A 25,764-nucleotide genomic window follows, 5' to 3' on the forward strand; every position below is an offset into this window, starting at 1 on the left:
AATTTCGTTATCCTGAGAAGGCTGTGACGAAGAGGCATTTCCTTGATTCTGATAGTTGTTGTACTGCTGCCTTTGCTGAAATCCTGAGTTGCCCGAGTTGTTCCCCTGATATTGATTTCTGTTCTGAAATCCTTGGTTGAACACACTCTGGTTCTGATTCTGGTTCTGCCTGTTTCCTGCCTGAGGGTAGGACTGATGTTGTGGATTCTCCACATTGTTGCTCCGGTAAGACAGATTATTTTGCTGATTTTGATTCCACCCAAGGTTCTGATTGTAGCCTCTGTTGTAGTTTCCTTGACCACCAATGTAGTTCACATCAGCCTGCATATCACTTGAATCATCACCAACAGCTTCTTGTGAGGAACGATAGCCTTGCTCCTCCACAAATTTCACAGATTTCTGATCTCTCTTGAGAAGCATCTCAATCTTGGCATTCAACTCATCTATCTTCTTGGATTCATAACCAACACCCTTCTGGCTGGTATCAAACCTTGACTTGCGGTTTGCTTTGCTGGATGACAGGTTGTTCAACAAGGTGTAAGCTTCTTCAACAGTCTTGGTCATGAAATCACCATTACTTGCTGTGTCCATGGCATCTTGACTCTCTTCATGAACTCCATTATAGAAAATGTTCAGCAAACTCACATCAGTGTAGCCATGGTGAGGGCAGTCCTGTGTGTACTCCTTGAAACGCTCCCAAGCCTCATGAAAGCTTTCTGAATCAAGTTGCTGAAAGCTTCCAATTCTGCTTCTCAGATATGTGGACCTTGACTTGGTGAAGAAATGCTGTAGAAAAGCAGCTCTTGTCTCTTCCCATGTAGTAAGAGATCCTGGAGGGATGGACTTTAACCATCTGATAGCTTTATCAGCTAAGGAAAACGGGAACAACCTGCATTTCAAAGCGCCTTGAGGAACTCCATTATGTCTGCTGGTGTCACAGACTCGCTCAAAATGCTCCAAGTGATACATCGGGTCCTCAGACGGGTTTCCATGAAACGGATTTTTCTCCACCAAATTAATGAGACCAGTCTTGATCTCAAAGTCTCTTCTCTCAATGGGAGGTGGGCGAATCCCAGAACGATCGGCATAGAATGCATCTGGTGTATCATAATGTGCAAGCGTCATCCTAGGCATGCCATAGTCTCCAGCCTGTTGTCTTGCAGCTACACCAGCCTGCTGATTATCACCAGCATTGTTGCCTTCTCGTTCATTTACAGGAATTGGATTTTGCGGGTTGTCCTGAAATTGGTCTTCTTGGTGTTCAGCCATTTCAACCTCTTCAGCGGACTCAAGTCTTTTCTTTTTCACTTGTCTCTCTAGGCGGCCGAGCTCTAACTCCAAAGGTATTAAATTCGATGATCCTTTGCTTCTAGTATGAAATCCGCTCATTCACCTGAAAACACAAACAGAAAGAGAAAGACAGAAACATTAGACAAAATAAAGAAAATGCTATAGTCTTAAACTGATCATTAACTCTAGGGTGACCAAATGGTCCCCGGCAACGGCGCCAAAAACTTGATGTCTCGAGTTTTAACCCGATTATCTAACTGCAAGTGCACAGTAAAGTACGCAGTAGTAATACGGGATCGAATCCACAGGGACCGATGATCACACGTAGAGTTGCAGACAAGTTAATAGCTACAGCGAATCAAAATATATTTTTGATGGTTTTTATTTAATTTTCTCTAGTGTCACAAAGCATAAACAAGCATGTAAAAAGATGATTTAAACGATTTGAAAACTATTTTAAAACAAACGTTGGGCATTGGGAATTCTCAGGGATTTCTTTTTAATCAAGATACAATTAATGGAAGACACAGGGATATATTAAGAACCGTCTAGAACTCAAACACGATATTAGAATTAACCTACTTCCGTAGCGCTAATTCTCTATGTTATAGAAATCTCCACACTAACTTCCGCTGGGTTTCAAATTCTAAACAAGCATTAAGAACGGGTTCAATATGTTCACAAAGCGCAATAACATCAACTTCCGAGGGTTAAGGACACTTTGCTCATCTAAAGTATTTTCGGAAGTTCAAACAATCACTTTCGGTGCATCAAACAATCTGAAATCATGAACTAAGTGATCAATTCAGTTCAAGCAGTAAGAAATCCATTAGATGAAGAACCAAAACGTAATCCCATAGTCTACACACGTTTTATGGATCAAAACATCAAGAAATCCCCTACGAGAACCCCTAAACCCAACTAGATGACTACTCACACATAACTAAGCAAGAACAAAACGATTTTGATGAAGAAAACATGATAAGATTGTATTAAAACAGAGTAAAAGTTCAGAAGATCTTCTCCAAATGGTTTTGAGATGAACTCCTTTACAAATCTTCACAAATCACACCAAAACAAATACAAAACACTCAAATCTTCTCTCTAGAACTTGTAAATCTCCTCCTTGGCCGCCTCTGGTCTTTTCTGGGTCTCAAAGGTCGAGTTCTTCTCTGAATTATTGAGGGGAGTGGGTAAAAAGGAGTGAAAAGCTCGTTTGTGCGTGTGGAGCCCGTAGAGCCTGAGATCGGTCGATCCACATAGACCGGATCGGTCGATCTAGTGCATGAAAGCCTGAGATCGGTCGATCCACATTGAACGGATCGGTCGATCCCACGTCCTGTGCGATCATTACTTCATTCGGTCCATTGTTCGGTCTATCTTGCTTCTGAATAAATCCCGAATGCGTTCTTTTCTTTCAAGCTATCTAGTAACCTGCATATTACACTTAAGAACACCAAAACGCATCAAATAGACCAAAACATTAATTAAAACCGACCATTTAATTGCTCCAAAACGAGTTTAAAACCGTTAAAAACACGGAATATCAGCTGTGGAGACCATGTGTTACCACTGTTGCGATTGTTCGAGCGACCACGGTAGTTGCTGTTGCGGTAGTTGTTGTTCTGAGAGCGGGACTGAGTCACATTCGCCGAGATCGGGAGTACTGCATCAGACGTAGCATCGTGAAGTTTAACTTCCTGGTTCAACAGCTTTTCATGAACCTCAGTTATCGAAGGAGTAACATCACGCCTTTGGATTTGATCCACGACTTGTTTATACTCCTCAGGCAGTCCGTCCACGATGAACTCGATCTGATCTTCCAAATCAAACGGCTTCCCCAAGAGAGCTAGCTGGTCAAAGCGAGTGGTGAAGCCTTGCAGGTACTCGTCAATGGATTTCGTGCCTTTCTTCCATTGCTTGACCTGTTGACGGAGTTGTTGGATGTGTCCGCGAGTTGGCTTAGCGTAGGTGGCGGAGAGTTTCGCCCAGATCTCCGCAGACGTAGCTGTAGTAGCGAGGATAGGTTGGATGTTAGCTGAGATCGCACCCAAGAGGGCACTGTATATTAGCTGATCTTGACGTTGGTGAGACGTGTACTCAGGGTTGACCGTGACGACTTCAGCCGTCATGATCGTCGGGGTTGGGATCGGGGTGTCGCTGGTGATGTATCCAGCGAGGCCATAGCCATTGAGTAGGGCCTGGACTTGACGGCTCCACATAAGAAAGTTGGATGCCGTGAGCTTCGTAACGTTGGTCATGTTGACGTTTAAGAGCTTGACTGAATCAATGGTGATGACAGTTTCATGGTTAGTTGGGTGAGTCATGGCGACTGATGGAAGGGGAGGGAAGAAGAAGAAGCGGCTAGTTTATTTAGGGTTTTTGAATCGGAAGCTCTGATACCATATGTAATGGGAAGCGTAATCTTATTAGAGCATGTTGTTAGAATATAAATACAAGACTAGCTAGGGTTACATGACAATATAATTTACACATAAGACCTTTCCATATATACGTCCTACGAAGAGAACCTCGAAAAAAGACTTTCTGTTTGAATAGTATATAGATTGTTAATATATATTGATATTGATGTAGCTGAAGCTACAATATCCCGAATTTTTGGTTTAATCTTGGAAATTTCTAAAAATTCGTGGAATATTTAAGAAATTAAGTCTTCTTTCTTTCGTTGAGAATTCTTTCGTTCAGAATTCAGAAGTTTTAATTAATCAAATCTTAAATAAAATAAAATATTAAGTCGAAATGTTTATTTTTAGTAAATCATAAAATTCTAGAAATAATAAAATAATTATCTTAATAATAAATTATAAATTCCTTAATCAAGATATTTAAAATATTCACTCTGCATCACTTTTAACAGGTTGGAGAAGTAAAACATGAGTCATGTTCATTGACATTATTAGGAAATGTTGTGCTAATAAACATAGTAAGATTACTTAAGCGGCCTTGAAGCGATCAATCTGGATGCTCTCAGTTTGGAGCTTCTTGTAATCACTTCTGTTTCTTGCAGCAAAGAACTTGCCCCAATTGTACTTTTTGTAACAAGGCGGGTTGTCTTCGCTTATAAGCTCCTTCAATGGCTCAATGTTGGTATCGTGGGATGGGAAAAGGAAGAATGGCATTGAGAATCTCTCTTTGCTTGAATTCACTACCACTCTATGTTCTGCACTCCAATACTTGTCATTTGTCCATACCTACTCCACACAACAAATATTATATGACCAAGTTACATTAGACCCCAAAATATTTCGAGTTAATATATATACACATAGACCCCTAAATTGTTAAATTTTTTTTATTAAATTGATTTAAGTCCTCTAAAATGTCAGGGTCAGCCCAATATAACCAGATAACATTCGAAGTTGACGTCTTTTACCTGCATGCAGTTGCCAATGTTAATGATGAAAGCATCAGGGTTGGGTTTCACAGAGAACCATTGTCCATCTGATCTACGGCTCACTTGTAACCCACCCACACTATCTTGTGCCAAGACGGTTATAACTCCTGCGTCTGCGTGGCGTCCAACGCCTAATGCTAGCTCCGGGTTCGGGCAAGGAGGGTAATGGTTAAACCGCAAAAAGCTTGTTTGGTCCTTGAAGTAACCTGTTAACCGATCACCGGGTAGACCCAAGCTAATGGAGATAAGTTCCAAAAGCTTGAAAGCTAACTTCTCAACTTCTCTTGCATATTCTTGGCACACCTCTCTACCAAACATGATTAGTATTAATTAAACTTCATAATAAATGGATCCTAATTAGGCCCAATGGGCCTTAATTAAAGCCTTGTTTTAAAGCGTGTTTTTAGAGAATCACCTGAAGTCGGAAGGGTTTTGAGGCCACGGGTTAGTCAGCTTCCTGAGCTCGGTATCTTCCGGCTCTGTAGTCGCCGGAACCGTCGTCGAGTCCTGCAGAAAGAAATCGAAAATCTCTTTCCAGTCTCTAACGTTTTTGGTATGTTCTCCGTCGTGATAACCCATAGGGTTCACTTCATCTCTTTTCACTCTTCTCTTCTCCTCCAACGTTAGACTGAAAAACTCGGCCACCGTCTTCTCCACCCTACGCATTAAGTCCAACGACAAACCATGGTTGATCACCTGGAAAAAGCCCCATCTCATGCATGCTTCTGCAATCTCTGCCGCTAGCGCTGTCTTGTCGCAGTGTGGGTCTTGGAGAGAGGAGAGATCGATGGTCGGGATCTCGTTGGAGAGAATGTAGTCACCGGAGTTTGTGAGATGAGTTTTGGGTCTGTGTTCTGGAGCTTGGATAAAAGCTTCGTCGAGTACTCCCATGGTGTTTTTTTGTCGGTGATTCTTATGTTTATCTTTTAAGGCTTTGGAAGATATCTGATGATTCTTGTGGTGCATGCGGTTGGGTTTGTTTTATAGGTAAATGCAACGTGTAACTTCGTGTGTATCGAAAACAAAACGCTTTTATTGGTATGATGAATGTAGACACGTTTCTGTGGACAATTAACTTCTTATCACATTAGGTTAATTAGGAATTACCGTCATGCCAGCTGTTGAAAGAGGACCAAAATAAGCCAATAGATGTATGTAGACGGAGTATATTCATAAAGTTCATCAGCGTTTTATATAGACTATAGATGCCCCTTCTAGAAAAAAAAATAACTATTTTTTATTTATTTTGCAACAAAATTCAACCATTACAAAAGGAGGACGATCAATTTACGAGAAAATAGCTCTGAATCTAGACGGAATCTTGGAAGGGTGGAGAATGTGATATACACAAGTCAAATCTTATTGGATACTTGGATCTTGATCCGAAGTCTTATATTGCAAAAAAAAAAAGAATCGTCCGAATAAACTCACATACTATTTTACATTAAGGGCTTACATCATAGCTTTGGTAATAAAAAGTAGAAAAATAGTACATACTCTTAAGTTATACAACTTTGAAGTCATCGATTTGGATGTTTTGGATCGGATTTCAAGTTTTTAACAATCGCTTCTGTTTCTCCTGACATAAAACTTTCCCCATTATTGTATCCTTTGTATCGTGGAGGGTTTTCACTTTTCAGGACTCACTCAATTCTAATGGCTTCCACTTCCACAGCATCTGAAGGCATCAAGAAGAATGCTAGTATCTATCTCTTGTTGTGTTCACCAATTACCACCACTCTATGTTCTAGACTCCAATACTTATCATTCATGATTCATCCATACCTAGTAGTATAGAGATAGTCGCTATAATTAGATATTGCATGTGTATCTTAGAAAAATGAGAAGTAATATCAAGAATTACACCTCCATTGTCATTCCAACTTGTTTTGAGCCCATAGACCGTGGGCATGTTGGATAACGATTTATCCTTAAGAAAACTCATTCGATCTTTGAAGTAATCATGGAAACGCTACTTTGGTAAGCATAAGCGTAATGAAATGAGTTCTAAAAGCATGAATACTAGCTTTTAAGCCGTGTCACTGTCCTACATACTCTTCACATGCCTCCCTAAAACTAAATAAGAAAAAGAGATTAGCTTACATAGTTGAAAATAAAATAAAAGTTTTTTACCGAATTGGTTGTATATACGCTATGTCCTACATGTAAGTTGTAATGTTAATGGCAGCCTTGGAAGATAGTGTTCACGTGCAGCGTGCCTCCAATAGAGTTGTGTAAAGTGATATAAGGTTCTGATCGTATTTCAAACTCAAGTTTCTATTTTATTGTTTTTCATAGAATAAGTAGAGAAACAAATATTCACAAAGTTCAAAAAAAAAAAAAAAAATATATATATATATATATATATATATTCACGAATAAGAAAAATTAAGTAATTCGGCTACAGAAAAATTGCAGTATGCTATAGAACAGCATTAACAATAAATAATATGATAAATTAATTTTAATGCAGTCCAATAATTATAGAAAAGACCATATTTGTGGTCAAATAATTAGATAATGGATATATATGACCATCATAATAAACCAAGAGATTAAACATAATTAACCCAATTTTAATTCCACAACTAGATTTTGACCCGCACAACCGTGCGGGTGTTCTTTTAAATTTTATATTTCAAAATTTATGGTTGTTATTATTTTTTAATTGTTTGTAAATCGTATTATTGTATGATATCAGATTTTGATATATATAAAACGAAATTATTCACTCTATTTCGTAATAAGTGTCATTATAACATTTTTTTTTGTTACACAAAATTGTCACTTTGGAATTCCAATACAAATTATACTTACTTTCAATTTAAAATTAATTAAAAACTACATTGATTTTATAAATAATTATATTTATCTCAAATACTATTGGTCAAATATGTGTAATTAGTAACAACTTAAATACATTTTAATCACTTTCTTAATCGGTGTAAAAAATGTCAAAATGACACTTTTTAATAAACAGAGGGAGTAGCATTTTTGATAAGTTATTTGTAGAAATAAAATATTTTTTAAAACCTTTTAATGTGTATTTGTTTAAAGCATACCATTTAATATGTTTATTATTAATACATATATTCTAATAAAAACTTCATTTTTACAGCTTAAGATTTGCTATATCTTTGTGTTTTTAGAATGCAATCTTTGTGGATATTTTTTTTGTTTTAAAAATTGAGAACTAAAATTTATGTGATCATTTTAAATGATAGGATCATCACTTGTATATATATATATATATATATATATATATATATATATATATATTTGTTTTTTTCAAAATTAAGAGATGATTGATCTTGGATCTTGGGGGTTTTTAAAATACTTAGTTGTGGTTTTTCTTTGAATAAAAACATATGTGATTTATGCAGAATTGGTTCATTTGTATTGCAGTTTTGATATATTAGATCATTTGTATGATATATTTAAATAGTTCAATAAATATATTTGTTCTCAAACTCATTTAATTTTATGTATTATTTACTGAATGTGTCTCTGTATTCATAATAACATGTGAATATTTACTAAATGGAGTGCTAACCGGTACACAAATAACTAAAGACCAATTTTTGATATTCTTGGTTTATAGCTAGCCGAATTTTGAATACATGTGACTAATAAATAGTAGAATATTATTGGCATGTATGTAAAAAGTATATTTGTATTTGTATTCAATTTATTAAAAAGATATTTTACGATAATGTTCATGTATTTAGCTCAATTTGTAAATAATATTCAACAGTTGTTATAGTTAAAAAGAATATTTCCATATATTAATAAAATAAATCATGATATATATATGTTTTAATTTAACAAAATTTTAGGGAATATACGTTTAACGATATTTGCGGTAGATTTGAAAATATGTTATATTAAATTATATGATATTTTATGTCTGATTTTAATATTTACGTCAATAGTGCACCAGTGCACCACTTCATCTTCTCCAAGAGTAAACTGTGTTTGGTTTATAAAGTAATAATCTTATTTACAAAAAGAGCAGTGTTCATGTTTAAGACTAACAACATAAAAAGTGTATTCGTTGTTAACACTGCCACATTTGAAATAATCTATTTTTAGATGAAATATGACTCGAGTAAAGTTTATGCACAAAAAAATACTTTTAGCGAGTTTGCTGTGTTCTGGAGTATGGTTATTCATGTTCATAGAAATTCAGAAGAAAAAAAACACTTTTAGAAAATTTATTTTTTTCTTGAGTATATATTGAGTATGATTGTTTAAGTTCATAGAAGTTTGTTCAAAGAAAGAACACAATTCAGAATGGATCATCAATCACCCGTAATACCAAAGACACATGAAATTTGATTCATAGCAAGTTTATAAGAAAAACAACATTTATAGTAACATTGAAAATAGTTATCGTTAATGGTCATAGAAATTGAGACTCTATAGTTAGTTTATTTTCTATATAGTGAAACACAATACACGATTTTTGTAGTGACAATGTATAAGAGCATTTAGGTAACATTAATAATTAAATAATAGGGAAATTAAATGTGATTCTTTTTTAGGAGATGGTCCAACTAAAAAAATCACACATGAATTGAGATTGTGACTTAATATATAAGAAGTTTAACATAATCATTATAACATTGGTCATATACACTAATATAGCGGGGTTTCTCTAGAATATTTGAAATCTTAAATTTATTTCGCATGTTATAATTGTAACAAAGAAAAAAAATTAACTCTTAATTTTTATTAATCAAATCATAAATTAAATACTATATTAAATTTAAATACTTATTTATATTAAATAATAAAAATAGATAAAAAATAAAATAACAAAAGTAACTATCTTAAATTTAGAATATTTCAAATATTTATTATATGTGCATCATTCTCTTCTCTTCGGGTCAGAGAATATATCACTTTTAAATTCTTTAATTAATTTTTCTTCTTCTTCTTCACTTCCATATGTAAAATAATTCACCATAAAATATATTGTTACTTTGTGCCACGTTATTTTTTGTTTGCCAACAAACAATTTCAGCACGTGTCATATTTAGTTACATCCTTTCATTTTTGCACTTCAGGCCAAAATTGGATAAAGATTCCATATATATGGCGTTGCTAACAACATAGCAGGGTTTGTTGATCTTGCCACGTTAGCCTGATATTTTTTTTCTTCTTCACTTCCGTATGTAAAATTTTCAACATAAAATATATTGTTACTTTCTGTCAAGTTTTTGTGTTTACCAACAAACAATTTCAGCACGTGCCATATTTAATTACCTACTTCCATTTTTTCACTTCATGCAAAAATTGGATAAAGGTTCCATATGGTGTCGCTCTTAGAGTAAGCTCAAAGAAAGCTTGAGAAATAAAGAAACTTATTCCTAATTGGTTTATGATCTTAAAGATAGCCCTGAAACAGATCCGGACATCTGGAAAATTTAGGGTATCCGGATCCGTCGGATCGACGGATCCGTGGATTTAATATCCGGATCCGGATTCGTGGTTTCCGGATATCCGGGTTTCGGATATCCATCTCGAAATTCTATTATCCGCGGATATCCGGATCCGGATCCGGATCCGTCAAAATAATTAAAAATATTTTTTTTAACAAAAAATACTAATTTTTTTAATATAATACATAAATTAAATATTTATAAATATATTTATATATGTTTATAATATTGTAAAAACTAAAATATAATATTATAAGATTAATTCATGTATAAATATTAATATATCAAATATAAATATTAATAAAATTTAAAAATTTAATGTATTTTAAAAATACGGATCCGGATCCGGATATCCGGACCTAAAAATTAAGATATTCGGATCTGGATTCGGTTTGCACAGATCCAAAATTTTACTATCCGGATTCAGATCCGGATACCCCAGATATCCTATTTTCGGAGCGGATCCGGAGCGGATCTCGGATCGAATCCGGATCTCGGATAATAAGTCTCATGCCTACTTAAAGAGGTAAAGATCATATTATGTTTTATGTTTTACAGTTAGGAATAGGAATTGTGATATCTCTATATAAAACAATGTCTTGTGTTGACATATGCTATGAGTTTTGTGAGTAATTTGATATTGTGATTGTAAACTTGATTGATTGAATAAGAGAAAGACTTCTTATTGATATTGATTGTGTGATTCTATATTTGGTATCAGGGAAAACAAAACAACACAAACGAGAGATAAACTGAGAAGATCGCATACAACCGATAATGAGTGATATCAAGGACGAGATCGTAACGCACAAAGACACCAGCCTTGCCTCCATCAAATTCCCGATGTTAACTTCTTCAAATTATATTGTCTGGTCCATGAGAATGAATGTGGCACTTAAAGTCAGTGAGGTGTGAGGAGACGATTGACCCTGGATCCAAGGATGAGAAGAAAAACAATATGGCTATAGCATTTTTATTTCAGTCCATGCCAGAAGCTTTGATCTTGCAAGTTGGAGATATAGATACATCAAAAGGAGTATGGGATGCAATAAAAGCAAGACATGTTGGAGCTGAAAGAGTCAAAGAAGCTAGATTACAAACCCTAATGGCAGAATTTGATAGACTCAAGATGAAAGAAGAAGATACAATAGATCTCTTTGTTGAGAAACTTTCAACACCAGCTCAAAAAAGGTATATATTTATGCTCATAGACGATCATACACGATACATGTGGACAATATTATTGAGAGAAAAAAGCGAAGCATTCGACAAATTCAAAATGTTCAAAACACTTGCTGAGCAAGAAACACAAAACGAGATCAAGATGTTTCAAACCAATAGAGGAGGTGAATTTGTGTCTGATGAATTCAATGCCTACTGTGATAAGAATGGTATCAAATGGCACTTGACGGCTCCCTACACTCCTCAACAGAATGGAGTGGTAGAACGACGCAACCGGACACTTTTGGAGATGACAATGAGTATCTTAAAGCATATGAACGTACCAAATAGTCTGTGGGGAGAAGCTGTGAGACACTATACCTACCTAATCAACCGACTTGCAACAAAGTCTTTGGACGAGAGAACACCATATGAGATGCTGCGATTGAGGAGACCAAATTTCTCTCACTTGAAGACATTCAGATGCTTATGTTAATGCAAGAACATAAGCACCGGGAAGAAAGAAACTCGATGATAGGGCAATAGTTTTGGTGCACTTGGGAACTGAACCGGGGTCAAAAGCATACCGACTGCTTGATCCAGTAACCAAACAAATCAGAGTAAGCCGTGATGTTACTTTATATGAAAAGAAAGAATGGAACTGGAGTGAAACAGAGGAAACAGAGCATCCTAAATCAGGAGAGTTTGTCGTGAACTTCAAACAGTTAGGTAATGTATCTGAAGAACAAGAGATCACTCAAGAGGAAGAAAGAAGAGAGTGAACACGCCATTGACATAAACGATGAAGAAGACGCTGGTGTTGATGAAGAAGAAGATGATCCGCAACCACTTAGAAGGTTACATCGCGCGAGTACAAAGCCGTCTTATCTAGATGACTATATATTGCTGGTTGAGGTTGAGAGTGAACGCTTGTTGATGATAATAAACGATGAGCCGTGGGATTATAATGAAGCCAAGAAGTTGAAGGTATGGATCGATGCTTGCAAAGACGAAATCTTCTCCATAGAGAAGAATAGTACATGGGAACTCGTTGAGTTACCTTCTGGAGTGAAACCAATTGGACTTAAATGGGTATTTAAGATAAAACGTAATGCCGATGGTAGTATCAGCAAGTTTAAAGTGCGGTTAGTGGCAAAGGGGTATGTCCAAAAACATGGCATTGACTATGATGAGGTCTTTGCACCAGTGGCTCGGGTTGAGATGATAAGATTGATCATGTCGTTAGCTGCTTCTAAAGGATGAGAGATTCACCACCTTGACGTTAAGACTGCGTTTCTCCATGGATAATTAAAGAAAGAAGTGTTCGTGGTTCAGCCAGAAGGCTTTATAGTTAAAGGTCAAGAAGAAAATGTTTATAAGCTCAAGAAGGCGCTTTACGGCTTACGCCAAGCACCGAGGACTTGGAATATAAAGTTGAACCAGATCTTGCGTGGTTTGAACTTTCAACGGTGTTCAAAGGAGCCTTCACTATATCGAAAGGAAGAAAACAAGAAGCTGCTTGTCGTGGTTGTATACGTAGACGACCTATTAGTTACCGGATCATCACTTCAGTTAATACAAGAGTTCAAGCGAGAGATGGAAACTAAGTTTGAGATGAATGATCTTGGTAAGTTGACTTATTAATTGGGAATAGAAGTTCATCAAGGAGAGGATGGTATTGTTCTAAAACAGGACCGGTATGCGCGGAAGATTCTTGAGGAAACCGGAATGGGCTCATGCAATCCAACACATGTACCAATGGAGATGAATGCCAAGTTTTATAAGTCACCCGATGAAAAGGGTATTGATGCAAGGGAGTATCGCCGGAGCATTGGTTGTCTTCGATACTTACTACACACACGCCCTGACCTATCGTTTAGTGTTGGTGTGTTTAGTAGATATATGCAAGAACCAAAGGAGTGTCATGGAGCAGCTTTGAAGAAAATATTGAGGTATCTACGTGGTACATGCTCTCTTGGTCTCCGATTTATGTGTGGGAAGAACTTGAAACTGGAAGGTTACAACGATAGCTCGCATAATGTGGACATCGACGATGGGAAAAGCACCACATGACATGTATTGATTGTATTCTATCTTGGAGATAGTCCTATAACCTGGTGTTCGACAAAGCAAGAAATAATGGCTTTATCAAGTTGCGAAGCAGAATTTATGGCCGCTACTGAAGCTGCGAAGCAAGCTATTTGGCTTCAAGAACTGTTAAGCGAGGTCATCAATGAAGATTGCAAACGAGTGATGATCAGAGTCGACAACAGATCAGCAATAGCACTTACAAAGAATATCGTGTTTCATGATCGAAGCAAACACATACATAGAAGGTTTCATTTTATTCGAGAGTGTGTTGAAAACGAGTAAGTAAAAGTTGAGCATGTGCCCGGGAATGAACAAAGAGCTGACATACTAACCAAATCACTTGGAAGGATCAAATTCAAGGAGATGAGAAATTTGATTGAGTTGAAGATGTGAATGAATTTGAGCTCAAGCTTATGGGAGAGAATGTTGGAGAAAGCTTGAGAAATAAGGAAACCTATTCCTAATTGGTTTATGATCTTAAAGAGATAAGAATTATATTATGTTTTATGTTTTACAATTAGGAATAGGAATTGTGATATGTCTATATAAAGAAATGTCTTGTGTTCACATATGCTTTGAGTTTTGTGAGTGATTTGATATTGTGATTGTGATTGTGAACTTGATTGATTGAATAAGAGAAAGACTTATTATTGATATTGATTGTGTGATTCTATAGTTGCTAACAAGTAACAACATAGCATGATTGATCTTGCCACGTTAGCCTGATCTTCGATAAGTCGTTCCCCATTTTCACTATCATATATTAATATGTCATAAGCTGGACTCATGGCCGGTCCTGGGCTAAAGCCCGTAAAACCAGGATTTTAGATACCAAACTAATAAATACTTAATGGCGCCATAATTAATAAAATCCATTGTAGCCTAAAGACTGTCTTCCTTCCCTTTGTTATCAGAGATATTAGGTTGGGAGTTTTCTTCCGTTTTTGTGTGTGATATAATTATAACATTTTTTCTTTTCTTTTCTTTTATGAGAACTAGATTATTTCTCCGCGCTACGCGTGGATAATATATTTAAATTTGTTACATTTATCATTTTTATTTGTAAGCGAATTTTTGTATATTAAATTATATATAACTAATTTTTAAATTTGATTTTTTTTATATTTTTAGTTTGAAGTAAGTATTTCTATTATATGTAAAACAATTAACTAATAAAATATAAAGAATCAAGTCCAAAATTTTAGAGTTATGTAAAAAAATATAATTATGTATAGAACATAAATTATCTTAGTTTAAAAGATCGGAATCTCATCTCGAATAAATTCGCGAAAAGAAAAAGTACTCCAATAACCTACTTAAAATATAAAACCCCCTATTCAAAAAAAAGCGTACTTAATAAAAAAATTTTACGTGTAATAGTTAAAAACTGACAATTGAATATCGATCTAGAATATTATTTTAATATATCTAATGGTAAAATATTAATTGTAATAAACAAATTTTGAATTTTGTAATATTACATGATTTAGAAGTCCTTAAAATCTAAAAATCTATTTTATTAGCATAATTTATTCATTTATTATTTTAACGTTACAAAATATTGCTTTAGTTTTATTTGTATATTAATTTTTTAATAATTTAGTTTCTTTTTAAGTATTTTTAAAATTATCGAGAATATAATATATTTAAAATTATTTATTTAAATATATCCAAATATGATGTCTCATTTTTATGTGTGTTTGCGTTGAGCATATTTAATTTGTAGTTTGTATATTTAATAACACCTTGTTGCGTACCGTTCTAAGGTTTTAATAAATGTGTTGTCATTTCATTTCTATTACTACTAACATGATTTTTTAGTGATCAGTGATAATGTATTTTTAACGTTATGTATTATATTTTATCGTATATTTTCTAACTCTTCGTGCTGGCACTTTTTTAGAATCATTTTAATTAGATAATAGGTTTAAAAATGTAAATAAAACTGTGTATGTTGTAAATTTAGACTTTTTAGGGTGACTGAGCACTATCAATTATGGAAATTATATTATGATTTTATTTTACTAAATCTTTCTTTCTGTGTATATTTTTTGTTTTATTTTAAATTTTTACAATTGTATTGCCTTATTCTCTAATTGCAGAGAATTGATATTTCTAATTTTTGTTTCATATACCTTAAAAGTATTCGGTTGATTTTTGTTTGTTTTTTTTCTCCAATTACAATGTACATTTCGACCTATTTTTTTTTGGGATCAAACTACTAATATCATCAGATAGAAAAGCTTAAACTCTAAGAATGAAGTGAGTATTTGTGCTAAAGAAAACTGATTTAGCAACTAATATAGTGAGATATTACAATATTAGAAAGTATGAAAATTCTTCTCTGTTGTCCTACGCTGGACATAATTAAGTTGTTGTCAATTGATTCTATATTTGTGATAACTGGAAATACATCTTTATGTCTTCCTTACAAAATCCTTAATTGGTTTGCGGTTCGACCATTTCTAATATACTAAGAGTAACATAATATTAGAAGTTGATTATCTCCTTCCAATTAGGAATGCACAGAATGAGAGAAATTCAAGGTGATACCACTTTACAATTTTGTCCTCATATCTATATAAAGTTATTTTATAGATTACTCTATCTGTTTCAAAATGTAATCAGTTTTAATTAAAATCTGTAATATTAAAAGTTATTACTTTAGAAAACTGTATAATATATAAATTTAATCAATTATACAGTAATTTACATAATTTAATTGGTCACACAATATCCAAAAAATATAAAGTTACATTGAAATATAAAAACAATTTATATAGTGAAACAAAAAATACTTTTAAACCATTATATTATAAAACAAATGGAATATTAAAATTATATTGAAACATTAGAATAGTAAGAATCAGAAATGCTGAAATCTCAACGTCGATCGTTTACGTCGGCAATGCCTTAGACCATCTCCAATGTATTTCTCTATTTTTTTCTCTAAAATAGAGGAATTTCATAATAGAGATGAATTTGTCTCCGATGTATTTTTCTATTTTCTCTCCTAAAAAAAAATATTCTTGATATATTCTTTTCTAAGTTTACAAATAATATTTTTTATTCGTGAAAGTTGAAAACCAGCCCAATTTATTTTAGTATTTTATAAAATTATGATATTATTTACACTAAATATTTCTTTACAAACTATTATCTAAATAAAAAATATAATTAGATTTATATAAATAATATATTTCACTAAAAAAAATATTTTCGGTTATAATTGTTTAAGTAAAAAGTTAAATGATCATTTTGTAAAAAAAAAATAGAGGAGGTGACATGGCAAAAATATAGTTTCTCATTGGCCGATTATTTTCGCCTACGTGGACAATCTATCTGAGGCTTATATCCTCCGGTTTTAATTAAAATCTGTAATATTTAAAAGTTATTACTTTAGAAAACTGTCATTTAATATATAAATTTAATCAATTATACAGTAATTTACATAATTTAATTGGCAACACAATATCCAATAAGTATAAAGTTACATTGAAATATAAAAACAATTTATATAGTGAAACAAAAAATACTTTTAAACCATTATATTATAAAGCAAAATGAATATTCAAATTATATTGAAACATTAGAATAGTAAGAATCAGAAAAGCTGAAATCTCAACGTCGATTTTACGTCGGCCATGCCTTAAAAAATAACTTCCAGTAATTTAGTAAACACATATTAAGTTTAAAGCATCTGTCTATGTCCGTTTGCTACATCTCGGAAGAGCATGATTTTTTCATCGTGATCGGAGGTAACATGGGATTTTCCATTCGATTTCGTCGCCATAGATTGAGGTTAGAGAAATTATAGGGTTTGGTTTGCACTCAAGAGAGAAAAACAGTATATAAAGTAGCAGGAAAAGAGTAAACGGAAACGAAATCATAAAGAAGAAATTGATGGATTGAGATGTAGTGGAGTATTGATTGTGGAGATGTGGATCGAGAGAACTGTTACGATGGAGAACAAACGGGGAAGAGGAAGAGCTGGAGGCGCAGAGCATCGTGTTATCCGTCTCGGGTTGGTTTTTTTTTTTAATTATACCGATAGAGACGAAGCCCAGTAAACCAAAACGAAGCGTCGTTTTTTTTTAATTATACCGATAGAAGCCCAGTAAACCAAAACGAAGCAATACAAAATCAATAGCTTAAGAGATCCTACATGTATTAACCAAATGTTTTGATTGGGCGAATATATTTGTCAACGTGGACAGGCTTAAAACACTGTATATCTGCCTTTTAGTATAGGATAGTTAACAACAAAAGATTTATTCATTCAAATATACATAAGATTTCGTAACTTTTTAGCACCCCTTTAATTTATTTTCTTTTTTTATCACCCTTTATATTTATGATAAATAAACATCTCTATAATGTTATTTGATAAGTCAGTTTCTTACGTGTCGCGCTCACGTTAACTTTTATGACGGATAATTATCGATGTACCCTTAATGAATTATTTTTTTTTTTACATTTAAATACTATTATTGATTATTTATTTAGTTTCATTTTTTCAAATAACATATATAATAAAAAGGAAAAATTTATAACGTTTAAAAGACGAATTTAAAAACGAAAATACGTGTATATGATTTCATTAAAAAGGAAAGTTCACAAAAAAGTAATATTCCATTTAAAAAATACTTTTGAATAATATAAAATATACTTCTAAGTAGTAAAATACTTTCTTATATCTGTATTTTCTTAGATGAAAATATGTATATGTATACAATGTGACTTCGTAAAAACAAAGTTCACATAGATAATCTGATATTAAAAAAATATTATTTATTTTAAAACATAATTTTAAACAATCCAAAAAATATTTTCAAAGTAATAGAAATATTTTTTATATATCTATCTATTTTCTTAGAGGATTACATAACATAATAACATAAACTGGTATATGTTTAATTGACTAAAAATAGTTTATACTTAGCATCACTGAAATGTTGTATATATTTATCATATATTTAGTTGACTATATTATCTTTCAAAAACAATCACAAAATCTTTTTTACTGATTATTTTTAAGAGATAAGAAAAAAATAAACATAATTTTTAACAATAAACATCTTTTGATCAAATAATTATAAAATATTTTAAAATAGTATAACACTATATATTTTAACAACGTAGGTATAATATATTATTTAAAAAATTAAAAAAATTACATTAAGCATATAATAAAAATTTTAGATTTTTTTTATAAGTTATATTTTGAATTTATTAAAATGACTAAAACACATACACATTTAAGCAAAAATAAAACTAATTTAACTTGACTTAGTTATAATAAAAATAATTGTACTTCAGTTTGAATTTGAAAGAATATATGTAACTCAATATACTAACAACATGAGTGACTCGACTAATCCAATTTACATCTAAAATCATACATTTTAACTACAATAAGAAGAAATAATTTTATAATAACAATTTATTTATTTTGATGATCACTCAAAATATGTTAATAAATGAAAATAAAATATTAACCAAATGTTACAATTTAGTTATTTTGTAAAATTTATATATATGCATGAAACTTCAGAATATTATCGTTATATTAATTTATGTAATTTGGAATCAGACACTTTAGTTTAGTTCTTATTTCATTCTAGACACAATATATCTTAAGTTATGCATAATCTTCCTAAACTATATTTACATATCTAAGACAACATAAATGAAAAAATAAAATTAATAATTTTTTATATATTTGGAATAAAAAGTATTATAGCTGAATTCAGAAAAATAAATGCAATCTAATATATCCAAATAATAATTAAATCGATTGTAAAAAAAATAAAACGGACTAGAAAAAACATATCTAATATTATATGTCTAATTAAAGTAATATATTGTTATTAATATAAATTATAATTACAAATTATAAAGTAATTTAAAACTAAAATTAAATATCAACCAATTATTATAGTATATTTACTTTATAAATATTATCTACGTGGATTAGCACGGAAAAATCACATAGTATATTATATTAAATGATATATTACTAGTTAGTAGATAAATTATGTAATTAAACAAAACATGTTTCTCCTCGGCTTCTTCCTTTTTGTTTCTTTCAACGATCTTTTTTTTTTGAATGATCAATTGCTTATTATTATTTTATTTTTTTTGCAAACAATCAATTGCTTATTATCCACTGTTTTATTATGATTGATCTTTTTGGAATAGCTTTTTGTAACTTTTTGTAAATATGTTAGAAACTTTTGAAATTCAAAAGCTTTAAACTATAATAGGGTTTTTCTGAAACTCTATGAACACTATAATAGGGTTCTAATATTTTCTGAAACTCTTTAAAAATAAATTAAAAATTGACCAAGTGGAAATGCAAATAAAATGAAAAACAAATCTGACAAGATGAACTGCATTGATACTATTTGGTACTATATTGATTTTGTAGTTAAAATATAAAATTTATTTATAATTAATGGGTAATATTTTTTTTTCTGAGAAAAAGGGGCAGTAATTTTTTAGTCCGCTTTAGGCGCAGGAAAACTTCAGACCAGCACTGAGGACTGCTATGAATTTCTCTAAACACCTCAAAAAAAAAAAAATATATATAAAACAAATAGATATGAATCCATGAAATAACATGTACCTTTATGGAATATGTTTGGAAATAGAATCAAACTTTGGTTAAGAAATCAAAGTGTCCCTCTCATACCAAGTTCTAACCATAACTATTTTCTTATTAATCAAATCATAAACTAAATATAATACTAAGCTCTGAAACTTATTTATAATAAATCTTAAAATTATAGATAAACACTGGAACAATAAAAAAATTATCTTAAAAATAATAAATTAGACAATCAAAATATTCAAAATATTTTTCAAATATTATTTTCTGCATTATACACCTAACAAAAACAAAATATATAAAATATTGCTTATGTGTGTTTTGTATTTTAAATATTTAAAGTAAGAGATTTTATTTAAAAAAGTATTTATTAAATATATATTATTTTATTCAAAATTATAGTAAACACATATCTTTTGATGACATACATAAGCGTAATTTAAAATAAACCCAAAATACTTAATACATAATATTTCCGTTTAACAATAAGTGATATTCTAAAAAAATATATAATAAATGTACACAATATAGTAAGTGTACAATATATTAACTCATAAAATACTAAAACATATATATATATATATATATATTAACTATTAAGGATCACTATTAATTTAAAGATTTTTTTATAATTGTCTAAATCAATTTTTGAAATAAAATATATAATACAAAAATAAATTACATTTTTTATGAAAAAACATGTATAAGAGCAAAAATAATTTATAATATGCGTAGTATAATTATAGCAAGTGTCATATTTAGTGTTAATAAAAGAAAAATGTTGAAATTAATGTTAACTTAAAATTAAATAAACATTTTCCAATATTCTTTAAAATCTAAAATATACTTTTATTATTGTTCAATTTCTCATTTTTATTCCTATAACGGGTTGAACCTCAATATTATAAAAGATAAAAATATATTAGTGCTGCTGATCCTGATTATAATCATCTAAACTGGATTGGGATTGTCATCTCACATAATGACAAATTCATCAAAGTAAACAAGTTCACCTGATTTCAGAGGGATGTCGAGCCCACTTCTTGTAAACAACTTTTAAACCATCGTCTTCATGTTCTGTTGAAGAAGGAATAACCATTGGATCTTTGAAATAAACATTAAACACTTCTCACTAATATCTAACGTGGATATATTATATCAAGTTTTATGTTTTTGACATAAATACACAGAGATAAGTAGCTAAAGTGCAATTAAATAAACTAAACAGATCATCTAATAAATTGATACAATTAAACAAAATAAAAATATGACCGGAACGAGACCAGACATTAACGGAGCAGCAACAGACAGAAAAGAGGTATGAGCGAACTGTCTCCGCTCCACCCGCTACACCTGTTTAACCCACACCTCATATAGAGAAATGTGACAGGTTGGGCACATCTCCTCCAGAGTGGCGATTGTCGAACAAACCTGAAGACCAAATGCCAAACTAACAAATTATCACTTGCGTCGGACTCGGACCCAGTCCACTTCCACTTCCAAAGAGCTGAGGGATCTTTGTTACAGTCTCTAACATTCTTAGTGTTCTCCATCATAATACCCTACCGGGTTCACCTCGTCTCTCTTCACCTTTATCTTCTCTTTAATAGGAAAATCGAATAACGTTTTCACAGTCTCCTCTGTACGCTTCTTTGTGTCGCAAGGCACATCATGATGATCACCTGAAAAAATCTCTATTTTTCTCATGCATCAACGATCTCCGGGATCACATTTTGGACATCTTCGGGTCATCTAGATGCAAGAAATTGATCATAGGTACTTGTTCGGGTATGTCAGGGATGAAATTGGTATATGATAAAGTGGTTATAATAAATTTTGCTTATGGAAAGGAAAACCAAATGAACGATAAAAATCAATGTGACGTTGACTTATAAATTAACGACTAGGAATATAGAAAGTTAATTCTTTTAATTTCTCCATTAACTTTTGATTTCTAAGTTAGAAAAATGAAAGATGTTTTGTAGATATAAACTAATGAAAAAAATTATTGATAGATTACTGTAGAAAGTGAAACAAATAAACTTTGAGGTCAAAACACAAATACAGTGTAAAGATAAACAAATATAGATAAAAAAAAAACCATAAAGAATGTGATGAATTTACACTATAGACACAGAATTACAATACTGGTTACAAATCATTTTGGAAATTTCACAAACTCATCTACTTACTATACTGGTTAAATTTTCAAATGTTTTTTTGTTTGTTTGTTTCAGATTTGATTAGTTGGAAAAATTTAAACCAAAATGAAAAATATTTAAAATTGTTGGTTTAGTAACCAGGAAACATTGGTGGTGGTGGCGATGCGTATTGGAATCCTATATTTGGTGGAAGGATGAAATCATCATCACCACCGTCATTATTTTTTGGTGGCGTTGATGTTGTAACTGGTGGTTTTACTTCTTGTGTTGACGGTGATGGTGCTTCGATTTGTTCTTCTGAAGGAACTGGAGATATATCTGGTTGGGAAAGTGGAGTTGGAGTATGATTCGGCTCGGAGATTGGTGTAGGAGCAGGAGCTGAGTTGAGCACTGGTGATTGATCATATTCTGATGGTGCTTCTATGGTCTTAGAGTTTGGAGTTGGAGCTTGAACCGGTGATGAATCTTCTTCAATTTCTGTTGAAGGTGTTGGAGCGGGTGATGATTTGAACACAGGTGAATGATCTGATTCTGATGGTGCTTCGACGGTCTCAGAGTCCGGAGTTGGAGCTTGAGCTGGTGATGAATATTCTTCTATTTCTGATGAAGGTGTTGGAGTTGGTGATGATTTGAACACTGGTGAATGATCTGATTCTGATGGTGCTTCGACGGTCTCGGAGTCTGGATTTGGAGCTTGAACTGGTGATGATTCTTCTTCTATTTCTGATGAAGGTGCTGGAGCGGGTGACGATTTGAACACTGGTGAATGATCTGATTCTGATGGTGCTTCAACGGTTTTAGAGTATGAAGTTGGAGCTTGAACCGGCGATGATTCTTCTTCTATTTCTGATGAAGGTGCTGGAGCGGGTGACGATTTGAACACTGGTGAATGATCTGATTCTGATGGTGCTTCGATGGTTTTCGAGTATGGAGTTGGTGCTTGAACCGGCGATGATTCTTCTTCTATTTCTGATGAAGGTGTTGGAGCATTTATCATTGGAGATGTTGCCGGTGGTAAAGGTGTTGCTGGTTTTGGTGGTGGTGAGAAAGCTGGAAGAGGAGAATATATCGGTGATGAAGGTGGTGGCGTGTAGACTGGAGGAGGCGGAGAATGAACTGGAGGCGGTGGAGAATACTTCGGAGGTGGTGGAAAGTGGACTGGTGGAGGAGGTGGAGGAGAGTAGATAGGTGCAGGTGGTGGTGGAGAGAAAACTGGTGGGGGTGGTGGTGGTGGTGAATGGACTGGTGGGGGAGGAGAATGGACTGGTGGTGGTGGAGAGTGAACTGGTGGTGGTGGTGAATGAACTGGTGGTGGTGGGGGAGGAGAGAGGACTGGTGGTGGTGGTGAATGGACTGGTGGGGGAGGAGAGTGGACTGGTGGTGGTGGTGAATGAACTGGTGGGGGAGGAGAGAGGACTGGTGGTGGTGGAGGAGGAGAGTATACCGGAGGTGGTGGAGGAGGTGAAAATACAGGAGGCGGTGGGGAATGAACTGGTGGTGGTGGAGGAGAATGGACTGGAGGAGGAGGAGAAAATACAAGAGGTGGTGGAGAATGAACTGGTGGTGGTGGTGGGGAGTGTACTGGTGATGATTGTGGTGTTTCTTCTGTTGACGGTGGTTGAGGACGACGTTTTTTTATGGGAGATGCGTCATAAGGATCGTCTGTGACCGGTGGTTCCATTGGCGGCGACCTAATTTTTGGTGTTTCTGTTTTTGGTGATTGTTCATGCTTAGGTGACTCTTCAGGTTTTGTCATATCTGGTTCAGGAGATTCTTCTTGTTTTGGTGGTTGTTTCTTAGGTGACTCTTGTTTTGGTGACTCATGCTTAGGCTTTGGCTGTTCTGGTTTCAGTGAATCTTGTTTTGGTGTTTCTGGTTTAGGTTCTTTTGGTTTAGAAGGCTCTGTCTCAGGTTCTGGACTAGGTTGTTGTGGTTTGGGAGATTCCTTTGGATTTGGTTTAGAAGGTTCTTCTAATTTTGGTGTATTAATCTCCGGTTTATGCTCTGGTGTTTTTGGTGTATTAGGTGTTGGATTTGAGCCTCCTCCTCCGCCACCACCGGCACACTTGTCCTTGCTGCAATCCACAGGACGACTAACCACTGGTAAACATTCTTTAGCCGACTTTTGTTGTGGTCTGTTCTGTAAGCAATTGCTTGTATCATCAAACTGTTTATCTTGACTTTTCCCAGGAACACAACTCTGCGCTTCTCCATTGAAGAAGTTATAAGAAAATGTAAAATTTGACAACTTTGGCAGCTTGCAAATACTGTCCGGAACAAATCCAGTGAGCTTATTGTATGAGAAATCCATTTGTTCCACATTATCTAAGAGTGACAAGCTTGACGGTAAACTTCCAACAAACCCATTCTTGCTCGCATCAAACACAGTCACATTGTTCAACGATCCAATCTCGTTAGGGAAACAACCGCTCAAGTTATTCCCTATAAACATAATCTCGTTGAGATTCTTCATCTTACCAATGGTTTTTGGGATGCAACCGCTGAATTTATTATGCGCAAAGGTCACGACGGAAGCAGTCGATTTACCGATTGTCTCAGGGATGATCGACTCGAATCTATTGTTGTTCAAGAAAATAGCATCGAGATCCTTATCAAAGATCTCTGGGGGAAGTTTCCCTTCAAAATCGTTGTATCTCACGTCAAGGAACTTCAAAGATGGCCAAGAGAGTGCAACTATCGGGAACGGACCAACAAAACGGTTGTTGCTCACATCGAATTCATACATTAATGTCAGTTTTGATAAGCTTTTTGGGATAATACCGCAGAATCTGTTGGAATTAATATGAAACAAGGCGACATCAGTCAACAGACCTAGTTCATGAGGCAAATATCCAGCTATATCTGCATGGTTCATATCAATTCCCGCCACAACCATCATGTTTGGATCATCAAGTGCTGGCGCGCAGAACACACCTTTATAAGAACACACGTTTGTACCAACCCAGTTAGCTGATGTGTTGAAGGGATCAGAGTATATTGCCTTTTTCCAAGCTTGAAGGGCAATGTAAGCCCTCTTGAGTCGGTTGTTAGCAAATTTGAGGTCTACATCGACTTCATATTCTATATCGTCGAGAAGATTGTCATTCTCCGGTGAAGTTAAAAGTTGACGTTTTGTGAGAAATGAAGCTTCTTCATCGGTGAGAGCGGTTGTAGAATGTATGATAGTAAAAATGATAAAAAAGAATAGGAGAAGGAAGCAGCCATAAGGCTTCTCCATTGTTCTTCGATTCATGGTGATGAAAAACCTTGGAGATGGCTCATTGACTTGCTTAATAAATGAATGTTGTGGAGATAAAGCCTATAATGAAAGAAAGGCAAACAGAAACCACCAATTTTGTTTTCTATTTTTAGCAAAACGAAAATTATACAAGCTAATGTTTTCAAGGATGCAAAAATAGCAAACTATTGTAGCTAATATAGAACTTGATGACAACGTCTTTAGAAGTTTTGTTTGTTTTACCACATTTGAAATCTGAACGATCGAGACTCTTACAGACTGGGAAAAAAAGAGTAAAAACTCTTTCTTATTGTTGTAGACATGGCGTTTGCGTTTTGAATTCTTAGAGACGT

General features: G+C 33.4%; 2 protein-coding genes, 1 non-coding gene and 1 pseudogene across 4 annotated transcripts; 1 reads left to right on the forward strand and 3 right to left on the reverse strand.

Annotated features, from left to right (window-relative positions):
* Nucleotides 1–652: 652 nt before the first annotated feature.
* LOC125584769 lies at nucleotides 653–759 on the forward strand. The gene has a single exon (XR_007321678.1). It is a non-coding gene; the product is annotated as a small nucleolar RNA R71 (small nucleolar RNA).
* A 3,326-nt stretch (nucleotides 760–4,085) lies between these two features.
* Nucleotides 4,086–5,662, reverse strand: LOC106451894 (protein DMR6-LIKE OXYGENASE 1-like). Its single transcript, XM_013893874.3, has 3 exons — nucleotides 5,121–5,662; nucleotides 4,685–5,012; nucleotides 4,086–4,502 (listed from the first exon to the last, which is right to left on the reverse strand). Exons 1-3 carry the CDS (start codon nucleotides 5,594–5,596, stop codon nucleotides 4,245–4,247), a joined length of 1,062 nt encoding a protein of 353 aa, XP_013749328.1. The 5' UTR covers nucleotides 5,597–5,662; the 3' UTR covers nucleotides 4,086–4,244.
* LOC125583002 lies at nucleotides 5,316–21,564 on the reverse strand (annotated as a pseudogene). The gene is made up of 5 exons (XR_007320315.1): nucleotides 21,477–21,564; nucleotides 21,284–21,364; nucleotides 21,025–21,136; nucleotides 6,570–6,775; nucleotides 5,316–6,490 (listed from the first exon to the last, which is right to left on the reverse strand). The product of XR_007320315.1 is annotated as a jasmonate-induced oxygenase 2-like (transcript).
* Nucleotides 21,565–22,145: 581 nt separating this feature from the next.
* Nucleotides 22,146–25,473, reverse strand: LOC106444102 (pollen-specific leucine-rich repeat extensin-like protein 1). The gene has a single exon (XM_048753181.1). The coding sequence runs from the start codon at nucleotides 25,424–25,426 to the stop codon at nucleotides 22,304–22,306; it is 3,123 nt and encodes a 1,040-aa protein (XP_048609138.1). The 5' UTR covers nucleotides 25,427–25,473; the 3' UTR covers nucleotides 22,146–22,303.
* Between the last annotated feature and the right edge of the window lie 291 nt (nucleotides 25,474–25,764).

The sequence above is a fragment of the Brassica napus genome, chromosome C3, assembly GCF_020379485.1.
Source record: "Brassica napus cultivar Da-Ae chromosome C3, Da-Ae, whole genome shotgun sequence".
In the NCBI taxonomy this organism is placed as follows: Eukaryota; Viridiplantae; Streptophyta; class Magnoliopsida; order Brassicales; family Brassicaceae; genus Brassica; species Brassica napus.